At 36.9% G+C, this 14,420-nt stretch overlaps 1 protein-coding gene across 1 annotated transcript; it reads left to right on the top strand.

Annotated features, from left to right (window-relative positions):
• Window positions 1-1,278: 1,278 nt before the first annotated feature.
• Window positions 1,279-2,445, top strand: LOC129568709 (homeobox protein DLL-2-like). The gene is made up of 2 exons (XM_055446953.1): window positions 1,279-1,344; window positions 1,474-2,445. The coding sequence occupies exons 1-2, from the start codon at window positions 1,279-1,281 to the stop codon at window positions 2,443-2,445; spliced, it is 1,038 nt and encodes a 345-aa protein (XP_055302928.1).
• The last annotated feature ends 11,975 nt before the right edge of the window (window positions 2,446-14,420 follow it).

Below are 14,420 nucleotides of genomic sequence, written 5' to 3'. Positions count from 1 at the left end.
TGCAAAGATGTTAATCCAAAAGTATAGGGCATTATGTGCTTAAAAATAGCTGCAGTGGAATATTTTTTGACAGGGATGAAGTGCTCAGATAAATAGTTGGCGTCAAACATGTCTGTTTCAACAATTACCTTCAATTGTTGTCATAATTTCTTTTACTGCCCAACCATAAAAGTTAATCCCTGACGTTGTTTTTTATCGTCTGTACCAGGGATGCAGACAGAAATCCTCTGCCATGCAAATCTCTACTCGAGAAAATAGTTTTCTTTACATTTTGTTTTATTTTTCCTCTTCTTTTGCAATCTTTGGGCAATAAAATGAAAGTGTAAAATGGGTGAAAAATAAAAAAATGGAAAAAAGTTACTTGTTTATTTCCCGATGGATACATTGAGAATTAACATAAGATTTTTCTGTGTTTAAAGTGAGTTCTGTGCTGATTTTGTACGTAAGACTCGCTTTGCTTTGTCTTTAGCCTCCTCAGTCAAGACACCAGGCGTCGCGCAAAAAAGTATAATATTATGCATTTACTTATGCACTCAAACAGAAAAATCGATGGCCAACAACAGGTGGGAGCAATTAGTTTAGTTTCGTAGCGCCATACCCGAAAATCACTAACGGGTCTCGTCATTGTAGTCGAAGTCGCCTATCATTTGACCATACAATTGCAATGATTTCAGTCGGTGTATGAACTTCATTGAACCATACTGTTTTCTATCCATTCGGAATCCAATCTCAATATCGACAACATTTACAACGATTCTTCAGTTTTGATACTCGAATATTCGACGGCTGATTTTGATAGATATCAATAAGATATTCATTTAAATTTCTATGTTCATCATTCTTGTGTTTTTGTGCGTCCATGTGTTTATCTACCACAAAATAACAAATAGCCTGTACTAAGGTGTATAATCCCTAGGTATAATCTAAGCACCGAAACACACTCAGTCGGCATTTTTCGCCGTCTCTTTTGTGCATGTTTTCCTTGTAATGTACACCTGAGGTTTGCATATGCAAATTTTTGGAACAGTAGGCAGGCAAAATCTGAAAAAAGGTCTTAGATTACCTGTCCATTTTTCTTTACCAGAACCAAATTTCTGTACATTTTCTATGCATTTCTATCTAGGTTTTAGGACTGAGAATTGGTATAAATACTCCGGCAAAGTGTTGCAATTATCATAACTCAAGTGCATTCGAAAGTGTTCACATCTACGAGCAATTTTTGCAACGAGAAACATTTATTTTCATAACGAAAAGTCAAACACCAAACATCAAGACAACATGTATCACCAAACTCAACCAATCTCATACAATGTGCCATCAAACGTTTACACCGTTCCATATGAGGTAAGTTTCGAAAAATTCTTGACTTTTTTTTTTCGAAAAAGAACAAAAAATAAAAGGTCCAAACCACCATCCAAAAAAGAAGAAAAAATAACAAGAATCTAATCAAAATGTTCTTTATTTCTATTTTAGCAAAACTGGATTGCCGATCCCCAAGACTGCGAATACGCTCCAGGAATGTTAACTGTAATGGATGTCGATGAGTCTATTCTTCAGGCTGATCAAGTTGTTTATCAAGCCAAACCAGCTGTTAAACTTGGTCGCACTGGACGTCCAAAGCGCATTCGAACCAACTATACTAGCGATCAATTGAGCGAACTGGAACTTTTCTTCAAGAACAACCGTTACTTGACTCGTGCACATCGAATTGAAATGGCCAAGAAGTTGAACTTGAACGAGCGCCAAGTGAAAATCTGGTTCCAAAACCGTCGCATGAAAGAGAAACGTGAAAATGCAAGCTCGAACAAGGTATCGAAGAACCGATCGATTTCACCATCGCAATCTTTGTCATCAGGACCATCATCACCATCTTCACACCGTTCGCGTACACCTCACAGTGACGATTCAGCTAGCCAATTGACCGATCAACAAATTCGCAAAAATCTGTTGCAATATCAAAACTTCCAATACACCACTCAGGAGCCAGCATGTCAAGAATCGCAAACCCTCTATCGTCCAATTTACGAAACCTACGTGGTTCCAAATCAAGCCGATCCAACACAATCAATCAAAGTCGAAGGAAATGCATCACAGGAGCAAATTGTCGATTCAGGTGAAGTGCATAACTTCCTCGAAGGGGAAAAGGAATACATGCAGCATTATGGATTTGTTCAATTGAAAAATGAACATGGACTTAATAATGGATTCTCCGAAGCCGAATTTGAAGAATACAAACAATCGCACAACAGCTCATTCTCAAGCGTACACGATGAGATCAATACAAGTCAAACTTCATTGAGCTCGAAATCAAACCAACTTGATCTATTCCCAGGATTCTTCTTCGAAAATTTACAAGATCCAATGGACTTGCCAAACGATGTTTCCACCAACTGGTCACTTTTCCCACAAGACGAGGTGTCAGAAGTCAATTTACTCAATCTTTAAGTGCTTTGAACCAATATTGGAACATTTGAACTACTTACTTAAACTTGGTCGCACTGGACGTCTTAGTTGAAACAATTTTGATATCGTAAATTTTTTGTATTTTTTTCAAAAAGATTTGTTTATAGCTTAGACTGATATAGTTATAGAATTTTATAGGCTTATAGTTTTAGTCATATCTTTTATAAAAAATTTAGTTCGTAAAAATAAGAAAAAAATGTCAAAATAATAAGTTTAAATAAATATGAAAAAAAACAATAACTTGTGTGTCATTCAGAGAAAGGAAATTATTTAATTTTCAGTTTAATAAATTCCAAATGTGAACATCCTTCCATTGAAAATGAACGGTTCAGTTGGAATGTTGTGGATTTTGGATACCGAAAAAACATCTGAACGAACTTTTAGCGAAATCTAAAAGACAGGAAATGAGAAAAAAGGCTCGAATGTGTTTCTCTTTCGTATTTTCATGTCAGTTGTTCGTCATGCGAATAGGAAAAAAATGAAATTAAAAATGTAATCCGTGTGTATATTGAAATGCGGATACAATGTTTGTGCTCTCCAATGCAGTTGACTTGACTCACAAAAACTGAATCGCGCTTCCAGAGTTTGATTTTTATTCGTACAGTGGCGTTCCATTCAAAAAGAGCAGCAATAGAAGGTACGCACTAGAAGTAAATCGACGTGTTGTACTGGATTGGTGTCTATCTCTCGCTCGCTGTGAACGCCATGTGCTTGTATGTAGCACAGCGCTGCCGCCACTGAGCTGTCAGTCGAAAAAGAAAGAGGAAGATTGATGACCGCCATAGAAAGAGGCTTTATAGGGTGAAAGACATAACGTTATGTTCTCAATCTGTTTAAATGGGAAGAATATCATGCAATGAGCGCAGTGTGAGTGTGTGTGTGTGTGTGTGTACCGAATGTATCATTTTCTCCCTTCGAGTGGCAATAGATCTGTGGTGCTTCGTGCAATGCGATGAGACGGTTTTCTTTGTGTACATGTTTCCGTCGAAATTCGAAAATATGCAACAGCAACAGCCGCTTCCTATCTATTTTGGAGTTGAATTTGATTTAAATGATAATTTTTTTGCTCAAGAGAGAGAAAAAAGTCGCGCCTGTCGGAACATTCGTTCGTGCATATGCAACGCACACAAAGGCACACATTGTTCCTTCGTATAGATTACATTGGATACATCATTTTGATAAGCAATAATCGCCAGCCGTCTAATTTGCTTTTGACATTCGACGTTGTGGATTTTTTTCTCATGTATGATTGCCATGAAAATGATTGTCTGTGTGAAAATTGGTGTCACACACGATGCCAAATTAAATTTTGCTGCCATAATTACATCGACTTTTACTCACTCGCTGCGAATATTGCTTTTGTTCATTTGAACCATGGGCTCAATCGCATGAAATTTATCAATTTAAAAAACACACAGAATCAAAGGTGAATTGGAACCTGAAAAAGAAATACATGCAGCAAATGATGTCAGAATCGGATAAAATATTGGCGAAATGCCGAAGTTTATGTACACATTTCATTTATTTAAATTTACTTTCGAACAATGCCACGTTATACAACCTAAGCATGGGCCGTATTTTAACTGTTTGTATTTTATTTTCTCTCTTTTTTCATTTTTTTTTTCGGTGAGTATTCACGAAAAAAAAAACAACTGTTCGTGACCAGAAACATCAGCAAAGTCCAACATGAAACCAATTTTCGTTAAAACACATAACTTCCAAGTTTCAAAGGTAAAAATATGTTTCCAGACGAGAAAGAAACGAACTGTTTGCCCTGCTCGCGCTCTCCAAAATATAAATGCGCTTTTGTATGGCCACAGCCAGAAATATATCATTGTTCAGAAATGTAATCGCTTCAAAGCGTTGTTTTTGCGTTACACACGTGATTTCTCGCCTTTCGAATGCCCACAATGTGAAAACAAGCGAATACAACTCACAAACAGACAAAGGGCGGATCAGGTTAATGCTGATTATAGATTCAATCGTATTTTGTTTTCCATGATTCGAATGCAGAGAGCTCTGTTTCTTTCAGTTGTATCGGCAATTGCCATCGAAACCAACTCGATCTCATATGCATGCACTGTACAACGGAACAGCATAGATTTTATAAACCGTCTCATTCGAAACATACACACAAAAATAATCTGAATATTTTACAATGATGGCGTGAAAAATCTTCACATCTTGCTTGATATTCGCTCAAGCGAAATTATAATCTTGGCGACCTGTTATTAAATAGTTATTAAATGAAATTATCTGCGTTATCTCATGCACTGCCTATAATTTGTTTGCCACATTTGTCAATCAAAGAGCCGCATAACGAATTTTGCATCTTTTGCGCCAACCGTTTCCGCCATTTGTTTTCTTTCAAATCAAAATGAGATTTTTTCCTTTCATTCGAACAAAAAGTTTGTTTCACCAGAACAGGATTATTATCGTTGATCGGAGGCAATAAACATTCTTGAGTACTGTTTAATAAACAGGATTCGTCTTGAAAAATAAAGTGGTTTTATGAAAATAACCTTGCCCAAACCGTCGATAGGGATTCAGATGTTCTGTGAAAATAAGCGATTGCATTCAATTACGAGTAGCTTTGTTTTCCAGATAAGAGTTAATAATTCGAATGAACGGAGTCGTTAAGTGGCACGGATATTGACTGCAAAATCGTTGTTTTCATTCATTTCAAAGCGTATTTTCCTTGAAAAACTCGACAGAACCGTCGAATTTTTAGCGTTATTTCGCACATTTTTCCCAAAGTCAAATCATAACTCCTTATCTTCAAAGCCATTTTGATATCACATCTTTAATGAGAAATATTTGACGCTACTCAACTACTTTCTTTATTTTTTTTCAATTTTAGAAGAATGACGCAAGAGTGTTAACATTTTTTCTCTTGAAGAATCGCACTGTAAGGTTGGCAAAGCATAAAATAATGAAAATATAGCTTGAGATAAGGGGCAATGGGGTTTTAAGCAATCCAATTCCAAGCATTGATTAAAAATTTATAGGATTTATATTGCGAGTACATCCGATTTTAAAGTAGGATAAGCGCGGTTTTATATCCACTGAAATGATGATTGTGTGTCCAACATCATCCACACGGGCGAGAAGATTTTCATTTCGCATTTAACCCGTAATGCTTTTTCAGTTCAGTAAAATTTAACGACACACGAATTTAACATCGACAAATCGATTTCACCGTGTAGAATTTCAACGGTTAATTTCATGTTAGAAAACCCGGGAGTTCATAGAGTAGAGCGATGACAACCGCTCCGAATAGAGATGAACGAAACACAACGGCATACCATATGACACATATTAAAGCATTGAATTATTAATTTGAAAGCCGAGCTGATGACACACCACAACGTGCTGTGGAGACGATGGTGTTGAGAAATTAAAAGAACATTTATGACAAATTCATCCCAGCAATTAAACCATGAACAATGAAACGGCAAAAACAAAATTTGCCAAGTCGGATTCGTCGCCGACTTTGCTAGATACAAATACCGCAAGATGAAAATTGGTTTTCTTTGCAGACGTGATTTCGGTTAATAATTTATTACCTCAAATCAGCACTCTCGAAATTTAATTCGGCTTGGAATAACGAGCCAACATTTTCGTTTTTCGGAAGGGAAAGAGTTGTGTTGATTTTCAAGGAACTTTCCAGACGCTCCTACCAAACCGCACAATCGAACTCGTGCGATATTTTTCAAATTATTTTCTTATAAAGCGATAGATTTTGACGAGAAAACCATCGAAGAAAATGCAAAAATCAAAACGAGTGTGTGTGGCACGTCAGTGTTCAGGTTATAAAAGTTCATATGGCTTGTCTGTGAGAAATTAGCATTTATTAGTGCCAATGGGAGACAGGGGCGACGAACACAATCTGTTTCGCACACAGGTAATTCAGGTGCCGTAAAAATGGTGCTCCTCTCACAAAAGTCATTAGCATGTTTACATGATTCGAATGCGGTTTATTAAGTTCAACAAAAATAAATATTTAGAGAGAAAGAGGAGAGAATGCAACAATGACACATGGTGCGATGTCGAGACTCGTGTCCAAAACCAACATAAAAAAATAAATATAAAAAAAGACCTCAGCACAATAAGTAGAATAGGTTTCGATGTCGCCCAATGTGTCGACTGAAATGGTTCATAGGTGAGAAAGTCTCTCTTCTACTACCATCTCAATCAATTTTTTTTGCTTTCGCTCTTGGCGAGTGATACTCCGATCGAAAATTAGCAACAGTTGTTTGGCTTGTGAATTTTTCTCACGGATCAAATGTACGATGAAAAAAAATTAAATTATTCGGATGCAATAAAATGTCAATTAAACTTTTTTTTCTTGAAAGATTAGTAGCTACTTGGCCGATTAGCACTCACACGTTTTTGCTCTGTGCATTCAAATTCGTCATTTGTCCGTTCTTTTAAAATCAAATAAAAGAAACTCTCTGCTCAATGGGAGAGATTAAAATAACAAAACATGTTAAATCATAATCTATTTTTGGTGTTCTTGTTCATCTTCATGGGGTTTGTTTGTTTATATACTTCGGTTTGCGATTGAAAATCATACCAAAGCCACAAAGATATTGTTGAATGAAAAACAGAATCATTGTATCATTTATTTTCTTCTATCTCTCTCTCTCTCGACTAGGGGAATTTACAGTTGGTATTCCAAAATGACCAATTGAATACAATCGAAATTTATGGACTGCAGCACTTTTTGAAAGGAAACTCTCCATACCAAAAGATCAAAGATAAACTATTGAAAACAAAAGAAATTCAGAAGGCCAGGGCAAGTGCTGAGGTTCTGACCATTCTTAGGTCAATTAAAGTAACCAATGATTTACGTCCGGTTCGGCAATTACACAAATTATTTTCGAATTCTCTCCTTCGATATGGATCTGAACCGACCCGTTCAATGGTAGCATCGTTCGCTTTTTAAAGTAGATCGTCTTATGAGAACTCAATGGGATTGTACACGAACGAAAAACCATTGTGAGAAACAGTACAATTCACATTCTGTAGTGATATATCAATGGCAGCATTATGTCTTCTTGTGGCTTTCTTTCAAATAGTATCATTACCAGCCACACACGTTGTACACGAATCAGATTTAATGCTTCGAAACTACTTTGATATTCAACAAATTTATTCTTCACATTTTGGAAAACTAATCTTTGTGAAATTGAATTTTCCGCTGCGTCATATCGAGTAAACAAATGCTTCATGACACAAAAATCACCATGTTGGGCTTGTGTTTGTGTCTTGAGCTCTTTAACAACAGGCTTTCGCCTTTTGGATATCGAAAATAAGTGAAATAATCGCATTTGAATTGCCCCACAGCAAAAAAGTTGGAACTAATCAATTGAAATCTCGAGCCCACTAATCATATGAAATGTATTCTGTGGAGTTTTAGGCATTTTCTACATTTAGTATCTCCATTCAAATCTTCATCGAGAATTGTGCTCACTGTAATGGTACTTTGCGATGCTCTTATGGGCTTTCGCTTGGTTTCAATCCACTCCAAAATCTAAACTACCAAACAGGCCCAATGTTTCGTGCCGATTTTTTTCACTTTCGACGAAGAAAATTCACACGCGAAGTTGAAAAACCATAACCAAAAGCAGTGCTATTCCACACATTGTTCATTATGAGAAAACTGAAGTGGCGCAATAAAATGCGAACCATAACATGCCATCCAATTTTGGATGATTTATCATCAAAAAATCATATACGCGTCGTGCCGATATTACCCTTATTTTAATTCAAACGTTCTGCGTTATTCGGCACCGAAATGTGTGCGGTAGCACATCTGACAAAAGCCGTATGATATAAAGCGCTTTGCCCATAATTCTCTTTTGTGTGTAGTATGCGGAGAGTATGAAAAACGTTTTATGCAAGACAGAATGAAATGTATTTTGCGGTTGTTTGTTACCTAAACATTGATATGAAGTCAATGCGTAGGGATTGGTGCGGAACATATTGTCATGTATGTAGGTGATTCCAATCAAAAATTTTTGTTGCTGCCGCGGATTCGCTGTTTAGGAATACTTAAATGTTCGTTATGCAAAACTGTAAAAGATACCGACTTTCAAAAAGTGACAGAGAAAGTATTTTTTGATTGAAACCATTTAAACAGGCGACGCGCGCGTTTTTGACAGGCTACCAGACTTTTTTTGGCGACTAAGTTAACAAAGATTACATAAAATATATTTTATCAATCTGTTCCATCAAAATGCAGTCGCTCCATACCATTATTGTTTGCGTTTCAAAGCCACGATGAGCGTGAGGAGATTCCAAAATTGGACGACCGAATGGTGACACCAGGCTCACACGACGCATCGAATATTATAAATAGAGAGAACAGCCAGTCCAAACAAATTTTGAAATATTTCAATTTTTAAGCAATCAAAATTATCCAATAAAACGTGATATTAATATTTTTTTGAACAAGCACACACGTTGCCCGCAGCCATCACGAATCACAATGCTTTGAATTTTAATATCAATTCACCCGCCATTCAATTGATTGAACGTTTGATGACAGCGGGATTTTAGACCTTTACAAATCCATGCAAAATAAAACACAAGTGAATATCAGCTCATGCATAGATATGATTGATAACGAAACATTTGAACAAACAACGTTTAAATGTGGAATAAAAATAGATATTTTTTCCCTTGGAATATGTAATTTTTCACTTTAGAATTTTTTAGAAAAGATTTTTCGTCGTTGACCGTTATTTTGGAATCATTTTACGAACCACTTTTTTCACGAAAGAACGCAAGCGAGTGGGGGATTTATGCTACAATTTATTTTCACGTTGTGACCCGTTGCCAATTACATTTCCATTATTTAATTTAGGACTTGTATCAAACTTTGGATGAACCACGCTGCCAATTTTATCTCTTAGAAAAAAGAGTATGGTATATCCGAGTAAGAGTCTCTTTTCTCGTCAAAAATCTCTTATAGCTACTCATTTTTCAATTGGTTACATGTTTAAATATCCTGAAGGAAGAAATATCGAAACTGTTTTTTCTCCAAAATACCAATGCACTGACACGCTGCTAAATTCAATTTGTCCTTTGGAATGTATTGATTTAATTTTTTATGTGTGTGTAGCAAAGACCATTCAATGTCTCCGTCGACCAAATGAGTTTCTCCCGTCAATGTTCTTTTGTTTCTGCTCTTTTAGAGCACTGTAATAAGATCTTCTATTTACCGTGTAAAAATAGACTTTACTTCAAGCCCCTTTGCAGTATTTTTTCCGTATTTTTTGTTCCATTCTAATTGAAATTCCATAATTCATCGCCAAATGAGCGGTATGAGTTCAAATGGGTGCCAATCTATTAAAAAAGAATGGAAATTAATCTGCATGCTTTGAAATGTAGAATGCTTGCGATTAATAGCTTCATTTTCTGTTGAATAAAATTAAAATCAATATTTATTCGCCCCAAATGCGCATTAGATAGAGGGAACGCGAGCGCTAGCGCGACTACGCTCGTCCCCATCGTTGTGTTGAATCATTCTCGATTGAGATATTAAATTTCAAATAGGTCAAGGAAATCGATTTATCTGCATTTCATTTATTAAAAATGGTAGTAAATGAGCGATTCACTCAGATGGATAACGTTGCACTCTTTTTATTCCGATAGCGATTGAAAGAGAGAATGAAAAAGTGACAAAGTCTGCATAATTTGTAATTAGACAATGGATTACCGGTGGTTATTTTCAACAGCGTTTTGTTTTTTGTTTGTATTCTTTTCAAAAGGGGGGTTTAAAAAGTGTACAAAAAAGAGCAAATAACGAAACGAGAAGAAAAGAAATGGATGGGCGCACGTGTGACAATAAGTGTTTTTAAATGAATTGGGCTAGAAAAAAAGAGCCAAAAATATTCACAAAACACCTCATGTGTGCGAGCAGCACATGATACGGCACAATGAAAGAAAAAAAGTCAAATGCTTTTAATTGTGTAACATGGCATTTTCTTGTTGTTTCTTAGCCGCATTTTTATTCGTGCCATACGAAAAAAAAACTGCCACCATATGCATTCAACACATATGCCTACGTCGTATTTTTGTTTGAATTACCGTTTGCTGTACTATTAATCTTTGGCTATTTTGCTTGATAATCATTTTAAATGTAAACAAGTGACCAAATCTAACCGCAAAAGAATTATTGCGTTTGTATAAAACCATGTGCTCATAATTAGTTTTTCTTCTCTCCGTCCATTCATTCGATACGTTTCGCAAAGCAGAGAGGCAAAAAAACCAAAACTTCGGTCAGTGATATGTTACACATGCGCTTGTGGTTTATGCAATATAGTTGAAGACTGTTCTGATGTCTCGGCATAATTTTGCATCTTTGCTAACAATTTTACATATTTTGGTCATTTCGAGAGAAGTTTATCGTTAAGACGCGACAAACATTGTGGTCAACATTGTGCACATACCAGAGCCATTATTTGTTTTGAATGCTGTCCCATGATGTTACGAAACACATCGGTATGGGGTTTTAGAACAAGGCAAATTGTAAATTTTTCAATTGCAACCAACAAATTCCAAGCAAAGTGAATTTAATGGAAAGAAAGTTGCAAGAATGTGTGATAGCACAAAGTCCTAGCAATTTGGATTCAGTGACAATTCCAGTTTGGTGTTAACCAAAAGCGACCACATAATGAAACTTGAACCAAATACTGGACATTGTCTTGGCAAAGGACCCCGTTCAAAATAGTTGATTTATGAACCGAGTGACCGCAGCACAAAATGTCAGTCTCCGGTCTTCTACATCCAGTTGATATTTCCTCTGTTAGTGTGTAAACACACAACCATAACATACATACATAATCTTTTCGCCTTTGTTATCCGTTCAGCGGTTCATCACAAGGATAAAGAGTGCATTATGCGAACAAGTGTTTTTATAAAGTTATATTTCATTCATTGTATGGTCTCTTGTGGCAAGCAAACGCAGCTATTTTCGTACCGACTTAACTGAGCGAGTGGAAGTGTGTAAGGAGCTGTCATGTTGTTCTTGTGCCGCACAACTGTTGACCGCAAATCGCATGGGAACGAAATACATGAGTGTGACATTATACGTCTTTTGAAATGAGGGTGGACTGGACATTCTTATAAGAATTACACAACTTGAGAGTGACCTTTGTGCATGCCAAGAACGGAAGGAAACTTCCCAGTTTTTTGCTGTTCGCCTCTTTTCCACTTCATACATTGACATTGTAATGTACATATTAGTCAATATTTTCCCTTTTCACGTTTTTTCTCCTCTTCTCCCGAGCGCCTGATTTCAATCTTTTTTCCCAACGACAGAGCGTGTACATGTTTGGCAGTCTGTTGAGATTTGGCTAAAGGGTTTTTTTTCGTAATAGGCATTATTATTTGCTTTATTGACAGTTTATTGAAGCAAAATTGTTATAAATTCGTTGCTTTTTTCGACCGATTACTCTTTGTGTGCGACACTTTTTACGAGATCAAAGGGAGACTGCCACACGGACTACACAAGCAAACTCGTCTTCCTGCTACCGGTACAAAAACGTTATTAGAGCGCATTCTTCTTTTCCATTTTTCTTCGGCACGTCGCTAGAATGACCAGCATATAACACGCTGATTTCGTTCCGCCACATTTCTGACACACACAGCAAATGTTATATGTGATTTTGTCACGGCTTAAGCCGGTGATTCTTTTATGTGTGTAAATCGCTTAGTCATTTGCTAAAATGCTTGACCGGTTCGTTCTGCACTTTGTCATCATTGCTCTTATCATTCAGTGGGAAAATTTTCCAAGCAAATAACACATTTTTCATCAATTATTTATCGCCCAACAACCAGTTTTATAAACTAGGGATGATTGAGCAATAAGTGTACAATAAACGTACAATATCAATATTCTATGTGATAATTCACCTCGAATTTGGGTTGCCAAAAAAAAACTTGGTTGAAAATGAGGTAATGAAATTTCGGTTGCTCAACAGAGTTGATATTTAGGGAATTTTATCCGAAGATTCACCCGGATTTAAAGCAACTTGCGGAGCGTCTTTTAATTAGTTCAATGTATAATTGAATGTTTTTTTCTCGGTATTCGAAAGGGATGAATATTAAACAGGCACATGGAACTTCTTGTGCAAAGTGCAAGTTAATTTGCAAAAAATGCAAGCGTCGTTATATAAAGTTTGATAAAACTGGTTTGCTGAATGCACCGAGTAAAGTGCAGTGAATGTACAAAACGCCAGTAAAATCTGAATAGAATCTTATAAAAGTGCTTCGAAACAAAGTGCAAAAACAAATGAAACAACAAACACCACAGCACGTCAGTACGACAGTAAAAGCGGTTTCGTATTGAGCGAAGTAAAGCCGAATATCGGTTCAATGTGAATGATTTTGTGGAGACTTTTCACAATAACACCTAACGATCTCCGCTTTCTGCTTGTATCCACACTTTTGACTCCGCCCATTTTATGCGCGCGGTCTTTCACAGTACGCAGTGTTTGGTGGCAAACTTGTATTTAAAACACATGCGGCAAACGTGTAGCGGTCCAGTGTGTTACGATAGACCATTTACGACACGCCTTCCAATGAAGACCAACAATTGTCTATAGCATGTGTGCTTTTGGCTCAAGCGTTATGCATTCAAGTGAAAATCCGTCCTATTGGTCATCGTCGTCGTCACGTGATACCCGCTCTGTTACACACTCACAAAAAGCGACTCGTTCGTACACAGCCAGCAAAAGAAAATAGTAGAAAAAAAATATAAACACAACAAACCGAACCAAACAAAAAACAAGCCAGAGAACAACCGAGAAAATAAAAAGAACCAGGAAAGTAAAACAAAGAAACCAAGATTTGTTGTAGAAATTGTTCACATATGGATGAAGACTACACCAGAAAAAAAAGACGCTACATCGAAGCGGTGAAGTTATATACTTGGAACAAGATTCGATAAACAAACCAAACTGTGAAGCAAATCACCAAAAACTCAAAGGAGTTTTGGACAAAAGCTAAGCAAGAGAGAGAGAGAGAGAGAGAGAGAGAGAGAGAGAGAGAGAGAGAGAGAGAGAAGAAGACGGAGAGAAAAAACGACAACTGAATTAAATCCAATGGATAAAGAATCGAAAATGGTTTTGCTGGCGTTGTATTCCTTCATTCACGATTCGTGAAGACTCGGGATCTATTCTCTCATTTTCCATTTATTATAATTCTTGGTCGTCGCCGTCATCGTCGTTGATGTTGTTGTGTGTGTCTCCCTTTTTTTTGCTTTCGCCACAAAAACTATTCGATGATCTGTGCTCAGTCTGAATGGAATATCGTGTGCTCATGTCTTTTTCGATAGTCGTTTCGATTGTATGTCATCGTTTCGTTCACTTTATTTTTTTCCTCCTCTCAAACTCCATTCATCTGAACATTGAGAATCGACAGCGTCGTCGACATTGTTTTGTTGCTTATTAGTTTGTATTTTTTTCTGCTTCGCTCTCTCTCTGTGTGTGTGTGTCTTTCCATTCGAAAATTTCCTTGATCGCTTCGGTTGTTTTTGCCCGAACTCATTCGACGCGGTTTACTTCATTGGTCCGTCGTATCGGTCGGTGTTTGCGTGAATACACTCGCTGCTCATTGCCTGTGTAGAGATGATGATGATATTGTTGTGAGTGCGCGCGCTATTTATTCACCATATCGTGTGTAAAAATATCACGGAGGAAACACATTGCCGTTGTTACGTGTATTTGTAAGTAAACTCGGGCGATTCGAGTTGTACTGCGGTCGTTCGTCGCTGCTGCTGCTGCTGCTACTCTGGCTGGCTGACTGGCTGCTATCGCGCACATGAATTGAAGTGGAACATGCAAATGGGAACGTAACAATTGCCGTCAACAGCAACCCAACGAATATTTATCCACTATAAAACTTTTTCGTGCCAACAAAAACACACATATTCGAAAGTTTGTTTA

This window comes from Sitodiplosis mosellana, unplaced genomic scaffold, assembly GCF_009176505.1.
Source record: "Sitodiplosis mosellana isolate CC-2019 unplaced genomic scaffold, AAFC_SMos_1.0 Smas_scaffold_21, whole genome shotgun sequence".
NCBI lineage: Eukaryota > Metazoa > Arthropoda > Insecta > Diptera > Cecidomyiidae > Sitodiplosis > Sitodiplosis mosellana.
This window is presented reverse-complemented; position numbering and strand designations above follow the sequence as displayed.